General features: G+C 64.4%; 2 protein-coding genes across 10 annotated transcripts; one reads left to right on the forward strand and one right to left on the reverse strand.

Moving 5' to 3' along the window:
* Positions 1 to 43: 43 nt before the first annotated feature.
* Positions 44 to 12,303, reverse strand: EMID1 (EMI domain containing 1). Of its 9 annotated transcripts, XR_009967107.1 has the most exons (16): positions 12,060 to 12,301; positions 9,855 to 9,968; positions 9,074 to 9,180; positions 7,917 to 8,003; positions 7,764 to 7,825; positions 7,496 to 7,625; positions 5,775 to 5,873; positions 5,486 to 5,620; positions 4,858 to 4,944; positions 4,706 to 4,758; positions 4,568 to 4,612; positions 4,425 to 4,469; positions 4,292 to 4,336; positions 3,966 to 4,050; positions 2,648 to 2,724; positions 277 to 397 (listed from the first exon to the last, which is right to left on the reverse strand). XR_009967107.1 is itself a non-coding variant. In XM_062631108.1 (15 exons), the coding sequence occupies exons 1-15, from the start codon at positions 12,218 to 12,220 to the stop codon at positions 285 to 287; spliced, it is 1,368 nt and encodes a 455-aa protein (XP_062487092.1). In that variant the 5' UTR covers positions 12,221 to 12,301; the 3' UTR covers positions 45 to 284. The 9 variants fall into 9 exon arrangements, 7 of the variants coding, with proteins under 7 accessions (XP_062487098.1, XP_062487096.1, XP_062487095.1 ...); XM_062631108.1 differs by lacking the exon at positions 2,648 to 2,724 and having other exon boundaries at positions 45 to 397; XM_062631109.1 differs by lacking the exon at positions 2,648 to 2,724 and having other exon boundaries at positions 47 to 397; positions 9,074 to 9,177; positions 12,060 to 12,300.
* Positions 12,304 to 16,800: 4,497 nt separating this feature from the next.
* DTX1 (deltex E3 ubiquitin ligase 1) lies at positions 16,801 to 26,104 on the forward strand. Its single transcript, XM_062631115.1, has 9 exons — positions 16,801 to 17,136; positions 20,116 to 20,758; positions 23,612 to 23,673; positions 23,765 to 23,926; positions 24,158 to 24,219; positions 24,306 to 24,464; positions 24,568 to 24,729; positions 24,806 to 24,895; positions 25,770 to 26,104. The coding sequence occupies exons 1-9, from the start codon at positions 16,878 to 16,880 to the stop codon at positions 25,992 to 25,994; spliced, it is 1,824 nt and encodes a 607-aa protein (XP_062487099.1). The 5' UTR covers positions 16,801 to 16,877; the 3' UTR covers positions 25,995 to 26,104.
* The last annotated feature ends 112 nt before the right edge of the window (positions 26,105 to 26,216 follow it).

Consider the following 26,216-nt stretch of genomic DNA (forward strand, 5'->3'; position numbering starts at 1 on the left):
GGGCTCACCATGGAGAGGGGAATGGGAAGGAATAATCCCCCCCCCCCCGAGCTGCCCATTGGGGTGGGGGTATAAAAGGGACAAGGAGGGGACCCCCATTCACCCCTTTGTGTCCCCATCTTGGGGGGGGGGGGGATGTCAAGCAAAGCATGGGGGGGGCTGGCGCCGTGCCACCAGCTAGCACCAAGAGGGGGCACTGGAAGGGGGGGGACACCCCAAATCTGCCCGCCCCACAGAGCACGGCAGCGGGGGGGTGACAGTGGGTGCCCCCCCCAAAGGCTGTGTCACTGGTGGCCATGGGGGGGCCGCTGGTGGGGGGTCACGATGGGGTACGGGGGGCGGTGGCCATGGCCACGCTTGTTCCGGGGGGGGGCAGCGCCGGAGCCGGGCTCTGACTCTGTGGGGGGAAAGGGAAGAGGTGTCAATGAGACCCCCAAAAGCCACCCAAGGGGGGGGGGGGGGAACGACGACGACGATTCCTGCCCCCCAAATGGGGGTCATTGTGCAGGGATCCCCACATTGGGATGGGGGGCACACACAGAGGGACCCCACTGCTGGCACCCGGCCCTGGCACCCCGAGGTGTGACCCTGCAAAGCATAGCTGGAGGGGGGGGTGGGATGGGGGGGCATCAGCTGCCCCCCCACTGGGTGAGCAGGCATGGGGGGCGCAGGGCATGGGGGGCATGTGGGGTCCCTCCGGCCAAAGGGGCTCCATGGGTGTCTATCCCAGTCCAATGGGAGCTCCATGGGTGTCTATCCCAGTCCAATGGGAGCTCCATGGGTGTCTATCCCAATCCAATGGGAGCTCCATGGGTGTCTATCCCAATCCAAGGAGGGCTCCATAGGTGTCTATCCCAGTCCAATGGGAGCTCCATGGGTGTCTATCCCAGTCCAATGGGAGCTCCATGGGTGTCTATCCCAATCCAATGGGAGCTCCATGGGTGTCTATCCCAATCCAATGGGAGCTCCATGGGTGTCTATCCCGTTCCAATGGGAGCTCCATGGGTGTCTATCCCAATCCAGGGGAGCTCCATGGGTGTCTATCCCAATCCAATGGGAGCTCCATGGGTGTCTATCCCAATCCAATGGGAGCTCCATGGGTGTCTATCCCAATCCAATGGGAGCTCCATGGGTGTCTATACCAGTCCAGGGGAGCTCCATGGGTGTCTATCCCAATCCAATGGGAGCTCCATGGGTGTCTAGGCCCAATCCAATGGGAGCTCCATGGGTGTCTATCCCAAATCTCAATGGGAGCTCCAAGTGCTCTCCATGATGTCCCCAGTCCAGGGGAGCTCCATGGGTGTCTATCCCAATCCAAGGAGGGCTCCATAGGTGTCTATCCCAGTCCAATGGGAGCTCCATGGGTGTCTATCCCAATCCAGGGGTGCTCCATGGTGTCCCTTGGTTTGAGAAGGGATCTGTGGTCGTCCTTGGTCCTTGGGAAGCTCCAGGCTTTCCATGGCCCAAGGGGTTCTCCATGGCTGTTTCTCAATCCAAGAGGTTCTCCATGGTTACACGTCCACGGTTTAATCCTCCAGGACTAAAGGATCCATTGGGGAGCTCCAAGGTTTCCCTTCAACCCAAGATGCTCTCCATGGTGTCCCTCAACCCATGGGCTTCTCCTTGGTGTCCCTCAAGAAGACTCTAGGGGCTCCCTCTGAGCCAAGAGGGTCTCCATGGTTATTTCTCAACCCAAGATTTTCTCCATGGTGTCTCCTGTGACCCAAGAGGAGCTCCATGGTGTCCCTCAGGCCCAAGATGGTCTCCATGGTGTCTCAACCCAAGATGCTCCCCATGGTGTCTCTCAACCCAAGATGCTCTCCATGATGTCCCTCAACCCAAGATGCTCTCCATGGTGTCCCTCAACCCAAGATGCTCTCCATGGTTATCTCTCAACCCAAGATGCTCTCCATGGTTATCTCTCAACCCAAGATGCTCTCCATGATGTCCCTCAACCCAAGATGCTCTCCATGGTGTCCCTCAACCCAAGATGCTCTCCATGGTGTCCCTCAACCCAAGATGCTCTCCATGATGTCCCTCAACCCAAGATGCTCTCCATGATGTCCCTCAACCCAAGATGCTCTCCATGGTGTCCCTCAACCCAAGATGCTCTCCATGGTGTCTCTCAACCCAAGATGCTCTCCATGGTGTCCCTCAACCCAAGATGCTCTCCATGGTGTCTCTCAACCCAAGATGCTCTCCATGGTTATCTCTCAACCCAAGATGCTCTCCATGATGTCCCTCAACCCAAGATGCTCTCCATGGTGTCTCTCAACCCAAGATGCTCTCCATGGTGTCTCTCAACCCAAGATGCTCTCCATGGTTATCTCTCAACCCAAGATGCTCTCCATGGTTATCTCTCAACCCAAGATGCTCTCCATGGTGTCCCTCAACCCAAGATGCTCTCCATGGTGTCTCTCAACCCAAGATGCTCTCCATGGTTATCTCTCAACCCAAGATGCTCTCCATGGTTATCTCTCAACCCAAGATGCTCTCCATGGTTATCTCTCAACCCAAGAGGCTCTCCATGGCCACCCTTGGCCTGGGGGTGCCCCAAGGACCTCTCCATGCACTGCAGCCCTCGTTGCTCCATGCCCGCAGCCATGGGGAGCCCCAGCTCATGCAGGAGGGAGGAGGAAGAGGTTACCTGGCCCGATGAAGGCTTCAGCAGGGTGCCCAGGGCCTCCAGCCGGGCCTGCTCCAAGGAGGATGGGAGCTACTGGCCTGGGGGAGAGTGAGAGAGCAGAGAGCAGCGGCGTTGGCAGCAGAGGGTGATAGGGGTGACATGGGGTGAGACAGGGTGACATAGGGTGACGTAGAGTGATATAGGGTGACAGGGTGACACAGGGTGACATAGAGTGACATAGGGCGACATAGGGTGACACAGGGTGACATGGGGTGACACAAGGTGACAGCACAACATAGAGTGATATAGGGTGACAGGGTGACACAGGGTGACAGAGTGACATAGGGTGACATGGGGTGACATAAGGTGACTTAGGGTGACATGGGGTGACACAGGGTGACATAGGGCAACATAGAGTGATATAGGGTGACAGGGTGACACAGGGTGACAGAGTGACATAGGGTGACATGGGGTGACATAAGGTGACATATGGTGACATAGGGTGACATGGGGTGACACAGGGTGACATAGGGCAACATAGAGTGATATAGGGTGACAGGGTGACACAGGGTGACATAGGGTGACATGGGGTGACATAAGGTGACATAGGGTGACATAGGGTGACATGGGGTGACAGAAGGTGACATAGCACAACATAGAGTGATATAGGGTGACAGGGTGACACAGGGTGACAGGGTGACACAGGGTGACGTAGGGTGACACAGGGTGACATAGGGTGACACGGGGTGACACAATGTGACAGAGTGATATAGGGTGACAGGGTGACACAGGGTGACACAGGGTGACATAGAGTGACATAGGGTGACATGGGGTGACATAGGGTGACATAGCATGACAGTGTGACGCAGGGTGATGTAGGGCAACATAGAGTGATATAGGGTGACAGGGTGACACAGGGTGACATAGAGTGACATAGGGTGACATGGGGTGACATGGGGTGACATGGGGTGACATAGGGTGACATGGGGTGACATAAGGTGACATAGGGTGACAAAGCAGAGCGCGGCGGCAGAGCATTGGGGTGCCATGGCCCAGGGTGCCAGGTCTCCAGTGTCCTCCTGCTCTCATAGGGGTGCCGGGGCCCCCCCCATCTCAATGGGTCCAGGCTGGGGGCCGGGGGCCCCTTGTGCTGCTGGGGACATGGTTGTCCCCTGCATGTGCAGGTCCCATTGGGGTGCTCCAGGAGCCCACGGAGCCCCATGGATGCGTCCCCAACCTGCCTGGGGGGACACAGGTTGGTCCCCAAGGGGGGGGTCCTGGGGTGCCATGACGCCACCACGGCATGGGCGATGACATCACGATGACGTCACCCACTCACCGTAGAGCCCGATCATGGTCTCCAGGATTAGAACCCTCTCTGCCAAGATCTTGAGCGCCTCGCGGAGCTGGTGCAAGCCCTCCCCCTGCCAGAGCACAGGCACCGGCTCAGGGGGCCCGGACCCACACATGGACCCGGGGACACCCCCCCGGTGTGGGGCACGGAGGGGACACGGGTGCCCACCCCATCCCCATCGCCTCGCTGGTACCGGGCAGTGGGGTGATGGGGATGGGACACGGCACTGGGGATGTCCCCATTGGGGTCCCGAGGGGGAGCAGGGTTGGGGTCCCTACCCCCCCCCCCAGCTCGTGCCCCCCATCACTCACCCAGGTGCCCCTGTCCCCCGGCTCGCCCCTGGGGCCTCTGTCACCCTGAAACACAGAGAGGAGGGGGTCTGGAAGTGGGGGGGGAGCACGGGGGGGGGGTAGCGGGAGGGGGGGTCCCGACCCAGCCCTGTACCTGTGCCCCATCCTGCCCGCGGCTGCCGGGGGGGCCCTGGGGACCCTGCAGGGGACAGGAGCCAGTCAGCACCCTGGGGGGGGCACAGACACCCCCGCCCCATGGGGATGCTCACAGAGACCCCCCCTTTGTGCCACACTCACCCTGTCCCCCTTGTCCCCGGGGGGGCCGGGAGCTCCGGCTCTGCCCTGTGCAAGGACAAGGAGCCATCAGCCATGGGGTGGGGGGGATGCGATGGGGCTGAGCCCACCCCGTGCCCCCCCCCCCCCCCAAGTACTTACATCGGGTCCTGGGGGGCCGGGGGGCCCGATGGGACCGGGGGGACCGGGAGGACCTGCAGGAGAGGAGGCACGGCTCAGGTTGGCACTGGGAGGGAGCCCCACAGAGGGACACCCCCAAAGTGATGGGGTGGGGATGGGGGGGACACACGCACCCATTGGCCCCATGGGTCCGGGGGGTCCGGCGGGGCCCACGATCCCCCCGGCAGCTTCAGTGACGGTGTTGGTCAGGAGCGGGTCCCCTGGGGGGAAATGGGGAGGGGCAGCATGGGGAGGGGACCCCATAAACCCCAATCCCATCCCCATCCCATCCCAATCCCCGTCCTTGTCCCCATTCCCATCTCCATCCCTATCCCATCCCTAATCCGTCCCTAACCCATCCCTGTCTTCATCCCCATCATCCCCATCCACATCACCATCTTCATCCCCATCCCATCCTCATCTCCATATCCATCCCCATCCCCATCCCCATCTTCCTCCCCATCTCCATCTTCATCCCCATCCTCATCCCCAACCCTATCTCCATCCTCATCCCTATCCCATTTCCATCCCCATCCTTATCCCCATCCCAATCCCAATCCCCATCTCAATCCCTATCCCAATCCCCATTCCACCCTTATCCCCATCCTTATCCCCATCCCAATCCCTATCCCAATCCCCATTCCATCCTTATCCCCATCCCCATCTTCATCTCCATCCCATCCCCATCCTCATCCCCAACCCTATCTCCATCCTTATCCCTATCCCATCCCCATCTCCATCCCCATCCCATTCATCCCTTACTGGGCTGGGTGCGGGGCACCACTGGCCCCACAGGCGCAGGGGGCCCAGGGGGTCCGGGGGGCCCGGGTGACCCCTTCTCTCCAGGATCCCCCCTGGCTCCATCCCTGCCGGGTGGTCCTGGGGGACCAGGGGGGCCTGCAGGGAGGAACAGGAGGGTGAAGGCTGGGGGGGTCCCTGTTGAACCCCAATGCCTGGAGCTGAGCCCCAAAACTGCTGCAGGGACCCCCGAGATCTGCCCTGGCCGGAGCCAGCACCGGGATGGATCCCCCCCAGGGCGGTCCCCCCTTACCTGGTGGCCCCATCGGCCCCTTCACCCCCGGAATTCCCGATGGTCCCCGTCCTCCTGCATCCCCCTTGGGGCCGGGGGGAGCCCTGGCGCCAGGTTTCCCTGCAGCCAACAGCACCCTTAGGGGAGCACCCGGGACCTCCCTCTGTGGGTGCCTTCCCCAGCACCCCCCTGGAGAAAGCATTGGTCCAAGGGGCACCCCAAGGGCTGGTGCCCCCACCCTGCCCCAAACCAAAGCATTGGGGGGGGGGGGGGGGGGAGGAAAGCCTGAGGCCCTTCAACATCCAACCCCCCCTTCCCCCCGAACTCTGGTCCCCACGTGTGGCCAAATATCCCAGGGGATGGGATGGGGATGGGGGTGGGACTGGGACATGGCTGAGGATGGAGATGGGGTGGAGATGGAGATAGGATGGGGATGGGGATGGGGGTGGTATTGGGACACGGCTGAGGATGGAGATGGGGTGGAGATGGAGATAGGATGGGGATGGGATGGGGACTGTGATTAGGATGGAGGTGGGAACGGGTTGGTGATGGGGATGGGATGGAGATGGAGGTGGAGATGGGGATGGAGATGGAGGTGGAGATGGGGATGGAGATAGGACAGGGATGGAATGGGGATTGGGACGGGGATGGGAATGGGGATGGGAATGGGAATGGGGAGGAGGATGGGGTGGGAGTGGGGATAGGGAGGGAAACGGGGATGGGACTGGGATGAGAATGGGGATGGGGAATGGGATGGGAATGGGGATGGGACTGGGATGAGAATGGGGATGGGGAATGGGATGGGAATGGGGATAGGGATGGAAAGGGGGTTGGGGAGTGGGATGGGAATGGGAATGGGGATGGGGGTGGTATTGGGACATGGCTGAGGATGGAGATGGGGTGGAGATGGAGATAGGATGGGGATGGGGATGGGGGTGGGACTGGGACATGGCTGAGGATGGAGATGGGGTGGAGATGGAGATAGGATGGGGATGGGATGGGGACTGTGATTAGGATGGAGGTGGGAACGGGTTGGTGATGGGGATGGGATGGAGATGGAGGTGGAGATGGGGATGGAGATAGGACGGGGATGGAATGGGGATTGGGACTGGGATGGAAATGGGGATGGGAATGGGAATGGGGATGGGATGGGGATGGGAATGGGGATGGGGATGGAGATAGGATGGGGATGGAATGGGGATTGGGACTGGGATGGAGATGGGGATGGGGATGGGAATGGGGATGGGATGGGAATGGGAATGGGGATGGGGATGGAGATAGGATGGGGATGGAATGGGGATGGGGACTGGGATGGAGATGGGGATGGGGATGGGAATGGGAATGGGATGGGATGGGAATGGGGATGGAGATGGGGATGGGATGGGCATGGGGATGGGAATGGGTATGGGCATGAGATGGGAATGGGGATGGGATGGGGATGGAGATGGGGATATAGATGGAGATGGGATGGGGATGGAGATGAGGATGGAAACGGGGATGGAAATGGAGATGGGGATGGAAATAGGATGAGGATGGGGATGCAGATGGGGATGGGATGGGACACTGGAGTGGGACTGAGGGTTCCCCAGAGGGGTGTCCCAAGGTGCCCCCCAAACATTAACAACACCAGGTTGAGTTTCCAGGGCACTGGCACTGCCACCGCCCCCTGCCACAGGGGGGGTCCTTGTCACCACAGGGCAGGGACAGGATGTGGGGTTGGGGGGGGGCAGCTCCTTCCTTACCATCATCCCCAGGGCTCCCGCGGGCAGCCGGGGACCCCCAGAGCTGCCCCATCTCTGCCCCCCTGCCCAGGGCGCTGCCTTTGGGTGCTGGGGTGGTGCTGGGGGGGTCCGACACTGAGAGCCGGGCCACCTGCAGGGACAGGGGACAGCAGGATTGGGTGCTGTAGGTGACCCCCCCGGGGTGCTGCACCCACCGAAGGGGAGCACCATGACCCGGGACCCGGGCTGGGGACAGGACCCCAGGTCGGTGGCACGGTGATGGCTTTACCTGCGCCTCCAGCGTGGCGAGCCGGGCTGTCAGCTCCCCAACACGGCTGCAGTTCAGGCACCCTATGGGGGGCAAAGCGGGGGGCACAGCGGTGGGGTGGAGAGCACCCCACCCCCCCCTTCACCCATATGGGTGCCGTGGGGCTGGACCCACCTGAGAAAGCCGTGGGGCGCAGGAGGGGGCGCCGTGGGGCAGGGCTGGGGCGGCCGGAGCCCCGCAGGGACAGGAAGGTGGGAGCCTCTGCTCAGAAAGGGGGGGGGCAGGAAATGGGGGTTCAGAGCCCCCAATCCCCCCCCCCCAACTCCCTCCCCAGTGCTGAGCCCATCCCCACAACACCCCATGGCCCCAGTGCCACCACCATGCACAGGGATGGGCAGCACCGCGCTAAGCAGGGCCAGATGTGGGGCACTCAGCCAAGCGCACAGAGAAGAGGAGGAGGAGGAGGAGGAGGAGGAGGAAGAGCCCTCCCACATCCCCCTGTGCTGCTGCCACCCAGCTGGCTCCAGAGCTCCCGGTGCCTGCCGCTGCCCCTATGGGATAGGGACCCTCCGCGAGGTCTAAGGAGGAGGGTGAGGATGGGGATGAAGAGCAGGCTGGAGGCCCCCTGCAGAGGTGGCAGTGCCCATGCCACCAGATGGGACCTTTCCTGTTATTCCCAGCCTAGTCAAGCACCCACGCACCCCTGCATGTCCCCATCCAGCCTAATGGGGGCATACCCATCCACCAGCCGTGACCCACTGCTCCACAGTGATCTGCCTATCTCATCTCATCCAGCTGCCATCCATCCACACACAGGGATGTCACCCACCCACCCAAGAGCATCATGCCAAGCCGTCTATCCACTTATCCATCCATCCATCTACCCGTGGGAACATCCATCCATCCACCCAAAGAGTATCCATCTACCCACCCATGGGAACATCCATCCATCCATCCCTCCATCCATCCATCCATCCATCCATCCATCCATCCATCCATCCATTCATCCATCCTTCCATATAACCACTCATCCATCCATCCATCCATTCATGTATCCATCCATCCATCCATCCATCCATCCATCCATCCATCCGTCCATCCATCCATCCATCCATCCATCCATCCATCCATCCATCCCTCCACCCATCCATCCATCCATCCATCCATCCATCCATCCATCCATCCATCCATCCATCCATCCATGGATCCACTTCTCCCAACCCTGCCCACCTCAGCAGCAATCCCAATGCCTTGGGGTACCACAGCCCCTGACTGACACCCCTGGCAAGCACCAGAAGCTCAGCACCAGGTCAGGATGAGCCCATTCCCACCTTCCTGGCAGTTGCTCCCGCTGTGCCCGGGGCAGCACCTCCACTCCAGCGCTGTCAGCGTCCTGTAGCTCACCCTGTAGATGGGCCGGACCATGGTGCGGTAGCTGCTGGCACAGAGCAGGGCAGTGCTGTCACCGCATTGCGGGGTGCTGGAGCCCTGCATCCCGGGGTGCTGGAGCCCTGCATCCCGGGGTGATGGAGCCCTGCATCCCGGGGTGCTGGAGCCCTGCATCCCGGGGTGATGGAGCCCCGCATCCCGGGGTGATGGAGCCCCGCATCCCGGGGTGCTGGAGCCCTGCATCCTGGGGTGATGGAGCCCTGCATCTCCTGGTGATGGAGCCCCGCATCCCGGGGTGATGGAGCCCCGCATCCTGGGGTGATGGAACCCTGCATCCCGGGGTGCTGGAACCCCGCATCCCGGGGTGCTGGAGCCCCGCATCCCGGGGTGATGGAGCCCTGCATCCCGGGGTGATGGAGCCCTGCATCCTGGGGTGATGGAGCCCTGCATCCCGGGGTGATGGAGCCCTGCATCCCGGGGTGATGGAGCCCTGCATCCCGGGGTGATGGAGCCCTGCATCCTGGGGTGATGGAGCCCTGCATCCCGGGGTGATGGAGCCCTGCATCCCGGGGTGATGGAGCCCTGCATCCCGGGGTGCTGGAGCCCTGCATCCTGTGGTGATGGAGCCCTGCATCCCGGGGTGATGGAGCCCTGCATCCCGGGGTGATGGAGCACCGCATCCCGGGGTGCTGGGGGGGTGGTGGTGGTGGTGTCACTGCTCACCTGCCCCCGCTGCAGGCCAGGGGCCAGCGGCACCCCTGGAACACGCGCTGCAGGAAGGTGCCGTTCTGGACGTGGCACGACACCGTCCGTGTCACCGTGTAGGAGCACCAGTTGCTGCAAGAGAGACCCCCAGTGCCACCAGCCCTGCCGTGGGGCTGGCAGTGTCCCCCCACCCCATCCCCGGGGGTCTTACCTCTCACCCCCCCCCAAACCAGCTTTCGGGGTGCCCATGAGGAGCCCCGTCCCTGGCACGCCGGGGGGGGTGTGGGGTGTGTGGAGCTGGGGCCCCGCATTCCTGCAGCATTCCCACCCGGCATGGCTCTGGCGCCGGCTGGCCTGGAGCAGGGCCCGGAGCCCCCCCCACCCCCGCACCCCCAGCCCACCCCTCCCCACACAAAGGCTCCTTTCTTCGGGCTCCTCATGCCAGGCTCTGCCCGCCCAGCCTCAGTTTCCCCCTGCAGGGGGGGGCACAGCGGTGTCCCCGTGTCCAAGGCCGCACCCTCGGCTCTGCAATTGGGGTCAAACCCCGAGGTTTTGGGGCCGCCGCAGCCCCTGCAAGCTCGGGGTTGGGGGGGGGGGGGGACACACGCAATTGTTGGGGGGTGCCGGGGGGCACAGCAGGGGGGCACAGGGCTTTCCGGACGGGCACCAGCCCAAGCGGGACGGGAGCCAGCGCCACGACAGCGCCGAGCCCGCCGCGGCCGCTCCGCGCTCCTGCTGCCACCCGCGGGGTCCTGGGGGGCAGCGGCACCCCCAGCGCCCCCCAACCCACGGGGACACCCCCCAGCGTTGCCCCCATCCGGCTCCCGGGGGACGGTCGCCATGCGGATGGCAACGGGATGTGGCCAAAGCTGCTGCAGGGTGAGGGTGCAGGAGCGGTGCCAGCGCTGGCTGTGCCGGGTGCCCGCGGGGATGGGATGGGATGGGGATGGAGAATGAGGAATGGGGATGGGGAAAAAGGAATGAGGAACAGGGAAAAGGGAAAGGGGAATAGGGAGTGGGGAAAGGGGAGTGAAGAAAGGGGAATGGGGAAAACGGAATAGGGATTCGGGAAAGGGGGTTGAAGATGGAGAATGAGGAATGGGGAAAAGGAAAGGGCGGATGAGGAATGGAGAATGGATGGGGGAATAGGGATGGGGAATGAGGGATGGGGATGGGGAAGGGAGAATGAGGATGGGGAATGGGGAATGGGAATGGATCCCAGACCGTTTCTCCTCCCTCCTGGCAGAGGGAGGACAGGAGCTGGCGGGCATCAGGACTTGGCATGCAGGGGCTTGCGTTGCCTCGCCTGACCTGGCCCACCACTCCTGCACTGAGCTGCTCCGGGCTCTGCAGACACACACCCCCGCCTTGGGGTTGGCTCCGAATCCAAGCCCACCCCTTTCCAAGAGCATCCTGTTGGCTTCGTGCCCCCCCCCTTGGACACGGAGGACCCCAGCCATGCCTTAGCCCAAGGAGTGGGATGGGGGCTCCCTGGAGCCATCGGCAGGGTGGTGGGCCCGGGTCCAAGGCTGGGGTGTCCCGAGGGGACCCCGCAGGGCACTGCCAAGGCGCCGGGGGCTTCCTGGGCTTGGCCGGGAGGGGAAGGGGAAATGAGGCAGCTTCTGCCCGCTGCCGACCCGAGCGGAACCAGGAGGTCCCGGCAATCCGGTGCCGGAGACACGGCCAGAGCCAAAGATTTCCTGTAAACAACCCCCCCCCCCCCGGCACCCCCTGTGCTGCGCCGGGACCGGACGGGGGGGGGACGGGACGGGGACCACAGCCCCCCAGAACGGGCAGGACCCCCACCACCAGCCCCAGAGCGCCCAGTACCCCCAGTAACCCCAGTTACCAGCCCTGAATGCTTGGATAAGCCCAGCAGTGATGCTGGCCCCGTAAATCCTACTAGCCCCAGTAGTCCCCCAGTTAGTCCCAGTCAGTCCTGCTGCTCCCGTATCCCCCAGAAAACCCCGGTACCCCCCCCCCCATCCTTCCCAGCCCCGCTAGCCCCAGCAGCACAGACCGAGCAGTCCCTGCTCCGCGATACCCCTGCACCCGGTGCCCCCCACCCTGTACCCGGTGCCGCTGTACCCTGTGCCCGATGCCGCCCGGTACCCATTGACCACGTCCCCGCTGCCCGCAAAGCTCCCCCGTGCCTGCGCTCCGTGCCCAGACATCCCCCCCCCTCCCCGGTGTCCCGGTGCCCCGGTGCCCCGGTGCCGGTACCTGCGGGCGGCGGGCGGCAGCACGGCCGGGCTCCAGGAGCGGGCGGCGGGCGGCAGGAGCAGGCAGCAGCAGAGGCACAGGCAGAGCCGCAGGGGTGCAGGCAGCGGCGCAGGCAGCGGCAGGCAGCGGCGGCAGCAGCGCCCCCGGGCACGTCCAGCCATTGCCGGCGCTGCCCGGGCACCGGCACCGGCACCGAGCGGCGGGAGGGGCAGCGGAGCGGGAGGAGGAGGAGGAGGAGGAGGGATGAAGGAGGAGGAGGAAGAGGAGGAGGGACCCCCCCCGCCTCCCGCCTTCACGGTCTGGGCACACACACACCCGGGGGGGGGGGGACGATGTGTGTCCGTGTGGGTGCGCACACGTGTGTGCGTGTCCGTGTGCATGGGTGCACGTGTGTGCGTGCTTGGGTGCGCACGTATGTGTGCACGGGTATGCACATGGGTGTGCGTGTACATGGGTGCACGTCTGCGTGTGCTTGGGTTCATACGTGTGCGTGTGCACGCCTGTGTCTGCACTTGTGTGTGTGCATGGGTGTGTGTGTACATGGGTGGACGTCTGCGTGTGCTTGGGTTCATACGTGTGCGTGCGCACCCCTGTGTCTGCACGTGTGTGTGTGTGCATGGGTTCACATCTATGGGCGCTTCCGTGCGTGCATGGGTGCACACATCCGTGTGCTTCTCTGCGTGCACGAGTGCACACATGTGTGCACATCTGTACGCACACGGGTCCACACATGTGTGCGCATGCACATGTGCATTGGCACACAGATGCGGGTGCATCCGCGCGTGCATGGGTGCGCACATCCATGTTCACGTGTGTGTCTGCCCATGCGTGCATGGGTTCAGCCCTGCGTGTGCATGAGTGCCCACGCGTGTGCGTGTGCGTGCACATCTGTGTCCTCATGCCCTCACCCGGGGGGCTCACATGGCCCACCCGTGTTGTGTGTGCTGCAGGTCCCTGCGTGTTCGTGTCCTGTGTTTGTGCGTGTCCGCAGCCTGGGTGTGTGTACATCCGCCTGTCTGTCCGCCTGTCTGTCTGCCTGTCCGCCTGTCTCTGCTGCTCTTCCGGTCCCCTCTTCCATGTGTGCGTGTGTGGTCCCATGTTGGGCCGTGCAAGGAGGCCATGTGTGTGTGTGTGTGTGTGTGTGTGTGTGCATGGGCATGTGTGCGGGTGGTCCCTGCTGGGGGGGTCTCACAGGCAGCATCCGTCTGTGCCTGCAGACACAGCCCTGCACCAGCAGCACCCAGGACCCCCCACCCTCTGCTGTCAGCACCCATCACACCCCCCCCACAACTTGCATGGAGGTCCCAAGCATCCGGAACCCCACCAATGGAGTGTAGGGGGGTGCACCCTGCTTGTACCCCCCCCCATCTATGGGGAGAACAGAAGAGCTGGAGCTGGTTTGGTGGGGACACAAGCGGGGCAGGAGGAGGGAGCACCCCCATAGCGTCCCCCCATGGGTGCCACCTTCCTCTGGGCAGGGGTGAATTGGGGTGATGGGGGTTGGCGCACCCCACACTGGGGGGACCCTCACCTTGGTCGGAGCACGGGGTGTCCCCGGCCCCCCCGGGGGTGGCCTTGACGGGCTGTTTACCTCTGTGGGTGCTGCAGCAGCCGAAGGTCACCGTGCTCCTCCTCAGACTAAACAAGGCTGCAGCGGGCGCTGGAGTCCCGTGGGATGCTGCACCGAGGGATGCCCGTGTCCCCCCCTCCGGGTCTGGGTGCTCCCCTCCATGGGATGGATCCCACTTGGCTCTGCGGGGCTGCAGGCACTGGAGTCCCCGCCTTGTCCCCCTCAAGTGGGGCAGCCCCACTCCTGCTGCTCCCTCCTGGCTCTCCCCAGCACCAAGTGGAGCACACGGGGCCTGGCTTCAGGCTGCACAGGACATTGGCCCCATGGGTCCCTGAGTGACCCCCGGTCAGCCCTGGGGTCCCTTCTCCCATGGCCACCCCCTGCTCGAGGGCTGGAATCCCCCCAGGGCTCCTCGCCTGTTTCGGGGTGGCTCCATCCATGTCCACAAGCCATGGCCCTGGCCCAGCTCCAGGTCCCTGTCCCGGGTCCTTGTCCCCATGCCATGTTTCCATCCCAGTTCCAGGCCCCCATTCCAGGTCCCAGGCAGAGACCAGGGCTCAACGTGGGACACCCTGGGACGGGCACAGGCTGCTGGTGGGTCCCATGGGTGCTGATGGGGGCCCCCCACCCCTGCCTGAGCCTGGCACAAGGCGCCGGCCCCTGCCCCATCTGCCCTGGGGACGTGAGACCTGGGTGCAGCTCAGGGCAGGGATGGGGCAGGGATGGATGCGGGGCTCCTGCCCCTCGCGGGCTGAAGGAGACGGGGGGGTGTCCCCGGTCCCATACCCGAGGCCACCAGGGGTCACTGCGGGGCCACCGCTGCCCGGTCCTGCGCTGGTGCTGTGTGCTGGTGATGGTGCTGGTGCTGTGTGCTGGTGATGGTGCTGGTGGCGAGTTTAGGGTGCTGGTGCTGGGTGCTGGTGCTGGTGGTGGGTGTAGGGTGCTGGTGGTAGCTGCTGGTGGTGGATGCTGGATACTGGTGCTGGGTGCTGGGTGCTTGGAGCTGGATGCTGGTGCTGATGCTGGGTGCTGGTTCTGATGCTAGGTGCTGGGCGCTGGTGCTGGTTCTGATGGTGGGTGCTGGTTCTGATGGTGGGTGCTGGTTCTGATGCTAGGTGCTGGCTGCTGGCTGCTGTGTGCTGAGTTCTGGTGCTGGGTGTTGTGTGTTGGGTGCTGGTGCTGGGTGTTGGGTGCTGGGTTTTGGGTGCTGGGTGCTGGTGCTGGGTGTTGTGTGTTGGGTGCTGGTGCTGGGTGTTGTGTGTTGGGTGCTGGTGCTGGGTGTTGTGTGCTGGGTGCTGGGTGTTGTGTGTTGGGTGCTGGCGCTGGGTGTTGTGTGTTGGGTGCTGGTGCTGGGTGCTGGTGCTGGGTGCTGGTGCTGGGTGCTCCGGGTGCCCGGTGTCAGTGGTGTCCCTGGTGTGGTTCTGGCCTTGTGCTAGGTGTGGGTGCACTTGTGGCTGGTGCTCCGGGTGCCAGGATGGGTGCTGGTGCTGTCCCCAGTATGGGTCCCCAATGCGGGGCACCGCTGCATGCCCTGTGCATGTCCCTTGGTGTGGGTGCAGCCCTGGTGTGGGTGCCCGGTCTCAGCGCAGGTCCCCGGTCCGGGTGCGTGTCCCCGCTGTGGGCGCCCAATCCTGGTCCAGGTCCCCGGTGCGGGACCGCAGCCCCGGTGCGTGCCCCGGGTGCTTGCTCCTGTTCCCGCTGCGTGACCCCGGTGCTGGTGCCCGGTCCCCATGCGTGTTCCCGGTGCCCGGTCCCGATGCGTGTCCCCGGTGCGGGTGCCCGCGCTGCCGTGCGCGCCGCCGCCGGTGCCCGTGGCTGCCTGGCGCTGGCGATCGCTGCCGCCGCCCGGCCCCGCGCCCGCCGCCGCTGCCGCCGCCGCCGCCGCTGCTCCCGGTGCGGATGCGGGTCCCGCTGCGGCGGCCGGAGGTCGCGGTGAGGAGCGCGGGCGATGCCGGGCGGCGGCGGCCATGGCGGGGCGGGGGGAGCCGGCTCCGGGGGAGGGGGCACCGAGCACCGGGGACGGGGGGGGGGACGGGGGCACCGTGCACCGGGGGCTGCGTGAACCGGGGGGACCGGGCACCGGGGGCTGCGTGAAGCGGGGGTGCGGGGGCTGCCGCGCACCGGGGGGACCGGGCATTGGGGGTCGGGCCTGGCCTTCCCCCCCCCCCCTTCCAAAGCAGCCGGGGCCGGGGAAGGGGGGTCCCGGTGTTGGCGTGAGGCTCCCCCCGGCTCCGGCGGTGCTCGGGTCACGGAGGGCGCGGGGTGAGCACGGGGGGGCACAGGCGTGTGGCGGCGGGAGGCTGCGTGCGTGTGTGTGAGCATCCCCGGGGGGGCTGCGCTGCCGTGGGTCCCCCGTGTCGCTGTGTCTGTGTCCCGCTGGCTGTGTCACCGGCTGCGTGTGAGCCCGTGTCTCTGTGTCACTGTGTCTGTGCGTGCGGGCTGTGTCCGTGTGTCTGTCTGCTTACGGCGGCTGTGCAGCAAACACCCCCCCCTCCTTCAGACCCCCAACCCCATCCTGGGGGTGCTGAGGGTGGGCTCGGGGCTGGGACGAGGAGCGGGGGGCCCGGACTCACCCCCAGCCCGATGTCTGCAGTGCAGATCATCAATCACTGTGGCTGGAGTGGGCTCGGGGTCTGCGGGCTCTCTGCACCCTGACAGCGCAGGGAGAGATGGGGACCCCCATCCTATGGGACCCCAGCCTCCTCCCAGGGCAGTGACCAGGGTCTCCTGTCCCCCCCCAGCGCCGTGTCCCCCTTGTCCCCACTGTCACGTTGGAGGCCGGCAGCCGGCCGGGGCTGGCAGGGAGCCCACGCTGCCAGGGCTGCGGGCACAGCGGCCTCGCTGTCCCCCGGCTCCATGCGGGTGACGGGCACCGTCCCCACGCTGCCACCTGTCAGGGACCATGGGGTGACCGTGTCCGGGGCCCTGTTTTGCAGCTGACACCCCCGTTTGTTCACCCGCGGTGAGGTGAGGCGCCGTGCGGCGGGGACAGCCCTGGAGCCAGCGAGGACGTGAGGAGGAAGAGGAGGAGGAGGAGGTGCCTTGGGGACCGGCGCGGGGGTCCCGGAGCCGGAGCCCTGCCAGCGCCGCACGGAGGAGCAAGGCCCGAGGAGGACCGCGGTGATGGATGCCCCCAGCGCGGGGTGTGCGGGGACCGGGCTGCGCGGGGACCGGGCAGGCAGCGCCCGCCTGTGCTGAGCGCCGGAGGAGCACCCCGAGGCGCTGCCCCCGTGTCGCTGTGCCCCGGCATGGCGCGGCAGGGAGCGGGGGCCATGCTGCCCGCCGGGGGCCTCGGCTTCCCCCCGCAGAACCTGGCCCGGGTGGTGGTGTGGGAGTGGCTGAACGAGCACGGGCGCTGGAGGCCCTACTCGGCCGCCGTGTGCCACCACATCGAGAACGTGTTGAAGGAGGATGCGCGCGGCAGCGTGGTGCTGGGCCAGGTCGATGTCCAGCTGGCGCCCTACATCATCGACCTCCAGTCCATGCACCAGTTCCGGCAGGACACGGGTAAGGGGATGGCACCGAGACGGGAATAACCATCCGTGCATCCATCTACCCACCCATCCATCATCCATCATCCATCCATTCATCCTCTATCCATCTATCCTCCATCTATCCATGCATGCATGCATGCATCCATCCCTCCATCCGTCCATCCATCTCTCCATCTCCATCCATCCATCCATCTATCCATCCATCCATGCATTCACCCATCTATCCATCCATCCATGCATTCACCCATGCATCCATGCATCCATGCATCCATGCATCCATGCATTCGCCTGTCTATCCATCCATCCATGCATTCACCCATGCATGCATGCATGCATGCATCCATCCTCCATCCATCCATCCATCCATCTATCCATCCATGCATTCACCCATCTATCCATCCATCTATGCATTCACCCATCCATGCATTCATGCATGAATGCATCCATCCATCCTCCATCCATCCGTCCGTCCATCCATCCATCCATCCATCCGTCCATCCATCATCCATCCATCCATCCATCCCTCTATCCTCCATCCATCCACCCTCCATCCATCATCCATCCATCCATCCATCCATCCATCCATCCATCCATCCATCCATCCACCCACCCACCCACCCATCCATCCATCCATCCATCCATCCATCCATCCATCCATCCACACACCCACCCATATACCCATCCATCCATTCATCTGTCCCTCCCATCCCTTCTTTCCTTCCCTCTTTCTTTCCCCCCATGGACCCCAGGAGGCTCCTCCAGGCCTTTCCTTTCCCCCTCCCCACTGCCCTCCTCCAGCATGGACCCCTGCCCAGAGGGGATGTATCCCAATGTCCCTCCCTCCCCTCTCGCCCCTCAGTGAGGTGCTATGCTGTGTGACGTGTCCCACTGGCCACCCCTTTGCCCCACAAAGCTGCTCCATCCCGGCTCCCCAGGGAACTGGGAATGCCCCAGTTTGGGCACTGGGAGCTGCTGACGGCACCGTGCTGCAGCACACATCCAGGCCATGCATCCTGGGGGAAATCAGAGCTGGTCCACAGCCCAGACCCCATTAATGTGTCCCATTAAACTGGTGTGTGCCAGCTCTGCTGGTCCGGGCGCTGTCCTGGCCATCCCCGCATCCCCCATCACTCACCTGGGGACACACAGGGGCCACCCCAGAGCAGGACCCCGTGGCCACCGGTGCCACCGTTCCTGGTCACCAGCCATGGCAAATGGCCCTGCATGCGGATGTGGCTCCCACAGTGGGCTGGCGACCAAGACGGGGATGGAGCCAGGGACCTGTCACCCTTGTGCTGCCTCTGCCACTGAAGCTGGCTCCAAACTGGACTCTGGCTGGACTTGGCAAAGGGCAGCTTGGCATCTGCAGCCCTGAGTCAGCGTGGCAGGGCCCCATAGGGCTGCGTTGCCAGCGGGACACCCTGGCTGTCCCCATGCCAGCTCCTGCATCCTCTGACAGCAGGCGTCTGGTGTCACATCCCATGGCCAGGTGCTCCTGGGACCATGGCTGGGTTTGGGGGTGACACATCCCTGCTGGGAGCAAACTGGTGCTTCCTGGGATGTCTTGGGTACTGCAGATTGTGGGGACATGGATGCTGGGAGAGGGATGTCATGCGAGGGGACATGGCTCCACCCTGTTGACCGTCACCTCTTTGTGCCCTATCCCAGTACCTGCCACCATCCATCATCACTGCCCCTGGAGGCTGTTGGATGTCCTGGGGTCCCATGGTGCTCAGGAACATGAGGGTCCCTGTATTGAGGGTGCTGCTGGTGCCTGCTGTGGCATGAGGACACCGGGAATGGGGCAGGAGGCTGGGAGCAAGGAGGGGTTTGCTTGTGCCATGCCTGGGGAGGGAGGAACCCAATTGAGACCAGCAATGGAGTGAAATGAGGTGACCCTGTTACTAGTGCATTCCCTGCTGGTGGCCCTTGGGGACACTGACTCGACCCTGCAGCTGGTGGAGGGGTCAGGGGATGTGGGGCTGGAGGAGCTGATGGCTCCTGGGGACCTATGTGTGCCCACATGGATGGGCTGGAATGTCCCCCCCCATCCTCCCCTGCTCTGCGGCAGAGGGATGCGGGATGAGGCTGCGAGTGGAGAGTGGGATGTGGGACATGGATGTGAGTGGGATGTGGGATGTGGGCATGAGTGTGCAGCAGGATGGGGGACATGAGCACAGGATGGATGTGAACACAAGTGGAATGCAGGGCATGATTTGAGCAGGATGTGGGTATGAGTGGGCAGCAGGATGGGGATCGTGGACACAGGGATGGGTGTGAGCACAAGTGGGATGCAGGGCATGGATGTGAGCGGGATGTGGGCAGCAGGATGGGGAGCACGGACACAGGGGTGGATGTGAACACGAGCAGGATGCAGGACATGGACATGGGATGGGGATGGGACCGGGAGGGACGCGCAGGCTGGAGCCTTCCTCCCATGGGGCCGCGGCAGCGCTGCCTCAGCACCAGCTGGGCCGGGCCCTGCTGCCTGACCCGGGCACCGGCCCGTGATTAATGACCATCAATTAGCGCCATTAACGGGGCCAGGCGGGGATGGAGCCGAGCCAGGGGCAGCGGCAGCAGCACCCGCACACAGCGAGGGGCTGGGATTTGGCCGTGGATGAGGGATGGTGCCTCGGTGCCTCGGCTGCCAGCGTCAGGCAGAGCCACAGCAGCTGCCAGGAAACCCCTGCTGACCGGGAAGTGCTGCGGGGACACAGGGATGGGATCCTGGCAGGGATGGGCCTGGAGCAGAGGGATGGGAAAAGGGGGATGAGCGGCATCGCCCTTCCCATGGCGGCCGGGGCCGGGATCCTGCTACGGGAGCATCACGAGTGCCCAGGGAGAGTCCTGTAGACACTGATCCCCCATAGAGCCATAGAATCAGCCCGGTTTGGGTTGAAGGGACCTTAAAGCTCCTCCAGCTCCAATCCCCTGGCACGGGCAGGGACACCTTCCACTGGGGGTGCTCACCCCCCCATTGTCTCCCCAGGGACCATGCGCCCCGTCCGGAGGAACTTCTATGACCCCTCCTCAGCGCCGGGGAAGGGCATCGTGTGGGAATGGGAGAACGACAACAGCTCCTGGACCCCGTACGACATGGACATCTGCATCACCATCCAGAACGCCTACGAGAAGCAGCACCCCTGGCTGGACCTCTCCTCCCTGGGCTTCTGCTACCTCATCTACTTCAGCAGCATGTCCCAGATGAACCGGCAGACGCAGCGCAAGCGCCGGCTGCGGCGCCGCATGGACCTGGCCTATCCCCTCACCATGGGCTCCATCCCCAAGTCCCAGTCGTGGCCCGTGGGCACCAGCACGGGGACTCCCTGCTCCTGCCCCCAGTGCCTGCTGGTCAACAGCACCCGCGCTGCCTCCAACGCCATCCTGGCCTCCCAGCGCCGCAAGCTGTACCCGGGGGCCGTGCGGCAGAGCAGCACCTTCGCTGGCCCAGCCCTATGGCCCGTGGGCACGGGCGGCGCGGCCAAGGGCGAGGGGCTGCGGGTGCCCGGGGCCGGCTTCGCCCCCAGCCCCAACGCGCCCGGCTCAGCGCCGCTGCCGGGGCTCAACAACCTCAACCGGCCCGGGAGCCAGCGCGGGGCTGCGATCGGCGCCCGAGCCACCGTGCCCGCAGGGTGAGCGGGTGGGGATAAAGGGGGTGGCGCTGAGGGGTCAGGGCGGGCACATGGGGCTGCGGGGAAGGGAGGGGATGGAGGTGCCTTGTCCTCTGCTGGCAGCGCGCAGCAGAGCTTGTGGGACCTGCAGGGCAGGCAGGGGTGGGCAGGGGCAGGAAGGGGCAGTCAGGACAGAAAGGGTCAAGCAGGGTCGGGCAGGACAGGCAGGGGCAAGCAGGGGCAGGCAGGAGAGGCAGGGCAGGCAGGGCAAGCAGGAGAACGTAGGGTAGGCAGGGGCAGGCAGGGCAAGCAGGTGAGGGCAGGGGCAGTTAGGACAGGCAGGGATAGGCAGGGCGGGCAGAGCAGGCAGGGACAGGCTGGGACAGGCAGAGCAGGCAGGGTGGGCAGGAGCAGGCAGGGCAGGCAGGGACAGGCAGGGCAGGCAGGCAGGGGCAGGCAGAGCAGGCAGGGGCAGGCAGGGACAGGCAGGGGCAAGCAGAGCAGGCAGGGGCAGGCAGAGCAGGCAGGGGCAGGCAGGGACAGGCAGGGGCAAGCAGACAGGCAGGGCAGGCAGGGGCAGGCAGGGCAGGAAGGGGCAGGCAGGGGCAGGCATTGGCAGGCAGTGGCAGGCAGGACAGGCAGGGGCAGGCAGTGGCAGGCAGGACAGGCAGGGGCACGCAGAGCAGGCAGGGGCACGCAGAGCAGGCAGGGGCAGGCAGGGGCAGGCAGTGGCAGGCAGGACAGGCAGGGGCAGGGCAGGAAGGGGCACGCAGAGCAGGCAGGGGCAGGCAGAACAGGCAGGGGCAGGCATTGGCGGGCAGGACAGGCAGGGGCAGGCAGTGGCAGGCAGAGCAGACAGGGGCAGGCAGTGGCAGGCAGGACAGGCAGGGGCAGGCAGTGGCAGGCAGAGCAGAACAGGCAGGGGCAGGCAGTGGCAGGCAGGACAGGCAGGGTCACGCAGTGCAGGCAGTGGCAGGCAGGGCAGGAAGGGCAGGCAGTGGCAGGCAGGACAGGCAGGGGCACGCAGAGCAGGCAGGGGCAGGCAGAACAGGCAGGGGCAGGCAGTGGCAGGCAGGACAGGCAGGGGCACGCAGTGCAGGCAGTGGCAGGCAGGGCAGGAAGGGCAGGCAGGGGCAGGCAGGGCTGGCACGTTTCCTTCCCCTGCTGACGCACTGCTTTATCTTCCGTGTGCCCTGTCCCTGTCCCCATCATTGTCCCTGTACCGGCACGCAGACCCCATCCATGCACCCCCATGGACAGGTAGGAGGGGGCCAGGAACACCTTGGTGGGGAACTGGGCTCTCCACCACCGCCCAGCCTTGGTGTGTGCAGGGCAGCTTTGGGAATGGGTGGGAAAACTCCTGCAGCCCCTGCTTGTGTGGGGCTGAGCACTGCTGAGCTCATCACTGCGTGCAGCAGGGACCTGTGGCACCGGGCAGGGGCTGACCCTGGGGGGGGGGGGGGGGGGCTGCTGCCTGGCTGCTGAGCTGGGGCAGACCCCGCAAAGGAGAGCACTGGGGCACTGTGCAGGGCTCTGCTATGGTGCTTCCTGCTTGTTCTTCACCCCAGTGCATGCCCTGTGCCTGCCATCCATCCATCCATCCATCCATCCATCCATCCATCCATCCATCCATCCATCCATCCATCCATCCATCCATCCATCCATCCATCCATCCACCCACCCACCCACCCACCCACCCACCCACCCACCCACCCATCCATCCATCCATCCATCCATCCATCCATCCATCCATCCATCCATCCATCCATCCATCCATCCATCCATCCCTCCATCTCCCTGCCCATCCATCTGTCCCTCTGCTTCCCAAACCACACACACGTCTCTGCATCCATCTCTCCACCCCTCTGCTGGCACCGCTGTATCCCTACCCGCACATCAGCCCCAGCTCCCCCCCAGATGTGCCTGCACCCACATGTGCCTGCGCTTTGGGCAGCACTCCCAGCCTGACACACATGGGTGCACACCAGCACCCTGCACACATGGGTGCCTGCCCACACACGTGTGCACACACGAGTGCATGCGGATGTGCCTGGGTCAGTGGGGTGAGCAGATGGGGAGGCCTCAGTCATCACCCTGGGAGTCTTGGTGCTGGTACCCTTGAAGGGGCTCTTGGGCCATGGGGGTGGTGGCCAGGGTGATGGGTGAGCTGCGAGGTGTGGGTCTGTGGGGGGCATGAGGGACATTGGGTATCACTGTGGAGCATCCCAATAAGGGACATGGAGCTGTTGGAGTGAGTGCAGAGGAGGCCATGGAGCTGCTGCGAGGGCTGGAGCAGCTCTGCTCTGGAGCCAGGCTGAGAGAGCTGGGCTGGGGCAGCCTGGAGAAGAGAAGGCTCCTGAAGGGGAGACCTGAGAGCAGCTCCAGTGCCTGAAGGGGCTGCAGGAAAGCTGGAGAGGGGCTTGGGACAAGGGATGTAGGGACAGGCCAAGGGGAATGGCTTTAACCTGCCAGAGGGGAGACTGAGCTGAGCTCTGAGGCAGAAGCTCTTCCCTGTGAGGGTGCTGAGGCGCTGGCACAGGGTGCCCAGAGAAGCTGTGGCTGCCCCATCCCTGGCAGGGTTCAAGGTCAGGTTGGACACAGGGGCTTGGAGCAAGCTGCTCCAGTGGAAGGGGTCCCTGCCCGTGGCAGGGGTTGGAACTGGAGGAGCTTTAAGGCCCCTTCCAACAAAAACCAGGCTGGGATTCCATGATTCCATGGTGTCCCCAGGGATGGGCACATGCCCTGGCTGACAGCCCTGCGTGGTGGGACATCAGCCCCCTAAAGGCTGTGTCCCCCATCTGCCCTGTTTCCCATGGGGACTTCCATGTGCAGAGGGGACGGTGCTGAGCCCCTTCTCCTCCTGTCTCCATGCAGGGTCCCAGCTCTCCCAGTCAAGAACCTGAACAGCACCGGCCCCATCCACCCGGCCCTTGCAGGTAAGGGCTGCCACAGGAGGGGTGGCACCGGCGGTGGGAGGGATGCAGGGACATGGTGGGGATGGACACACAGCTCCTGTTCCCGGCGCAGGGATGACGGGAATCCTCATGTGTGCTGCGGGGCTGCCCGTCTGCCTGACCCGAGCCCCCAAACCCATCCTGCACCCGCCGCCTGTCAGCAAGAGCGACATCAAACCCGTGCCCGGCATCAACGGCATCTGCAGGAAGACCAAGAAGAAGCACCTCAAAAAGAGTAAGGAGCTCATGGTGTCCTGCACACCCTCGGGTACCCTACAGGGGGAAACTGAGGCACAGGCACTGCTGCTGCCCATGGTGATGGGACCCCAAGGGATGCACTGGAGGGCTTTAGGTGATGCCCATGCTCCGCATTGCCTCAGGCTGTCCCCGTGCTGGTGGCAGGGGGTGATGGGGTTCAGGGCCCCATAGGCAGGCCCTGATGGCATCCCCTCTGTGCCCATGGCAGGCAAGACCCCCGAGGACGTGGTCCGTCGCTACATCCAGAAGGTGAAGAATCCCCCGGATGAGGTGAGCGGGGATCCCTGCGGCTGCAGCTCTGGCTGGGAGCTGGGGGTGACCTCCCCATCCCATCCATCCCATCCCGTTCCTGGCAGGACTGCACCATCTGCATGGAACGCTTGGTCACCTCCTCCGGCTACGAGGGTGTGCTCAGCCACAGGGGCATCAAGCCGGAGCTGGTGGGCAGGCTAGGCCGGTGCGGGCACATGTACCACCTCCTCTGCCTGCTGGCCATGTACAACAACGGCAACAAGGTGAGCGCAATCCCTGCCCTGGGGACACCGCGCCCTGGTCACCATTCCCTGCGGGTGCTGGGGAAGGAGGGTGCTGCCCCTGATGCCCCCGGTACCGGTGCAGGACGGCAGCCTGCAGTGCCCCACGTGTAAGGCCATTTATGGGGAGAAGACGGGCACGCAGCCCCCCGGGAAGATGGAATTCCACCTCATCCCCCATTCCCTCCCCGGCTACACCGACTCCAAAACCATCCGGATCGTCTACGACATTCCCACCGGGATCCAGGTGAGGATCCCAGTGCCGGGATGGGCACCCCGGCCCCCCTTCCTGGATACCTGCTCACCGGCTGCATTCCCACCAGGGCCCCGAGCATCCCAATCCCGGGAAGAAGTTCACGGCGCGCGGCTTCCCGCGGCACTGCTACCTGCCCGACAATGAGAAGGGCAGGAAGGTGAGGGAGCCAGGGCTGGGTGGGAGCGGGATGGGAGTGGGATGGAGAATGATGAGGGTGGGATAGAATGGGATGGGAGAGCAATCAGACGGGAAAGGAATTGGGTGGGAGGAGATAGGATGGGAAAGGAATGGGATGGGACAGGACAGGACTGGGACTGGAATGGGAAAGGAAGGGAAGGGAAAGGAATCAGATGGGAAGGGAAGGGAAGGGAGCATACAGATGGGATGGAATGGGAAAGGAAAGGGATGGGACAGGACAGGATTGGGATGGAATGGAATAGGAAGGGAAGGGAAGCGTATGGATGGGATGGAATGGGAAAGGAATGGAATGGGATGGGATTAGGGAAGGGAAGCATACAGATGGAATGGAATGGGAAAGGAATGGAATGGGATGGGACAGGACTGGGATGGAATGGGAAGGGAAGGGAAAGGAAGGGAAGCGTACAGATAGAATGGAATGGGAAAGGAATGGAATGGGAAAGGAATGGAATGGGATGGGACAGGACTGGGATGGAATGGGAAGGGAAGGGAAAGGAAGGGAAGCATACAGATGGAATGAAATGGGAAAGGAATGGGATGGGACAGGACTGGGATGGAATGGGAAGGGAAGGGAAGGGAAAGGAAAGGAAGGAACGGGAATGGGATCGGATGAAGCATGATAAGGCTGGGATAGAATGCAAAGGGATGGGATGGGAAGAAATGGGGAGGATGCAGCAGTGCTGCTGCAGGGCTGGGACGTGCCACAGGCAAGGGTGGCACCTGCAGGCACCGTGATGGGGTGAATCCTGCCCCCGGGGTGCTGGGGCTGTACCGGGCGGGAGGGGGGCTGGGGGTGCCGTGGGGCCAGCCATGGCCGTGCCCGCCCACCGCAGGTGCTGAAGCTGCTGATCGTGGCCTGGGACCGGCGGCTCATCTTCACCATCGGCACCTCCAACACCACGGGCGAGTCGGACACGGTGGTGTGGAACGAGATCCACCACAAGACCGAGTTCGGCTCCAACCTCACGGGCCACGGCTACCCGGACCCCAACTACCTGGACAACGTCCTGGCCGAGCTGCTGGCTCAGGGCGTCTCCGAGGCCACCCTGAAGGACTGAGGCCACGGTGAGGGGCTCTCACCGCCTCCTCACCCCCCACCCGGTGCCCCACCGCCGCCTCCTGCGCCGCTTCGCTGCCGACTCCGCAGCCCAGCCGGGTGGGCTCGGGTGTCCCCGTGTGTCCCCCCACCACCCCCCGTGTTGTCCCCCATTCATCCCGCTCATCGTGGGCTGGTGCTTTTGTCACGCGTGGGCTCCTGGCCCGCCCCACGGAGCCGTGTG

The sequence above is a fragment of the Pezoporus occidentalis genome, unplaced genomic scaffold (assembly GCF_034315485.1).
Source record: "Pezoporus occidentalis ecotype Australia unplaced genomic scaffold, CSIRO_AGI_Poc_V1 ctg37, whole genome shotgun sequence".
Classification (NCBI taxonomy): Eukaryota; Metazoa; Chordata; class Aves; order Psittaciformes; family Psittacidae; genus Pezoporus; species Pezoporus occidentalis.

Coding starts and splice junctions, on each gene's coding strand:
- EMID1 (XM_062631108.1), bottom strand. CDS start 12,220: ATGGCTGGACGTGCCCGGGGGCGCTGCTGCCGCCGCTGCCTGCCGCTG. Junction 4,470..4,567: donor CCGGGGACAAGGGGGACAGG/GTGAGTGTGGCA, acceptor TGTCCCCTGCAG/GGTCCCCAGGGCCCCCCCGG. Junction 4,337..4,424: donor GCGGGCAGGATGGGGCACAG/GTACAGGGCTGG, acceptor TCTGTGTTTCAG/GGTGACAGAGGCCCCAGGGG.
- DTX1 (XM_062631115.1), top strand. CDS start 16,878: ATGGCGCGGCAGGGAGCGGGGGCCATGCTGCCCGCCGGGGGCCTCGGC. Junction 23,674..23,764: donor CATCCACCCGGCCCTTGCAG/GTAAGGGCTGCC, acceptor TTCCCGGCGCAG/GGATGACGGGAATCCTCATG. Junction 24,896..25,769: donor ACAATGAGAAGGGCAGGAAG/GTGAGGGAGCCA, acceptor CGCCCACCGCAG/GTGCTGAAGCTGCTGATCGT.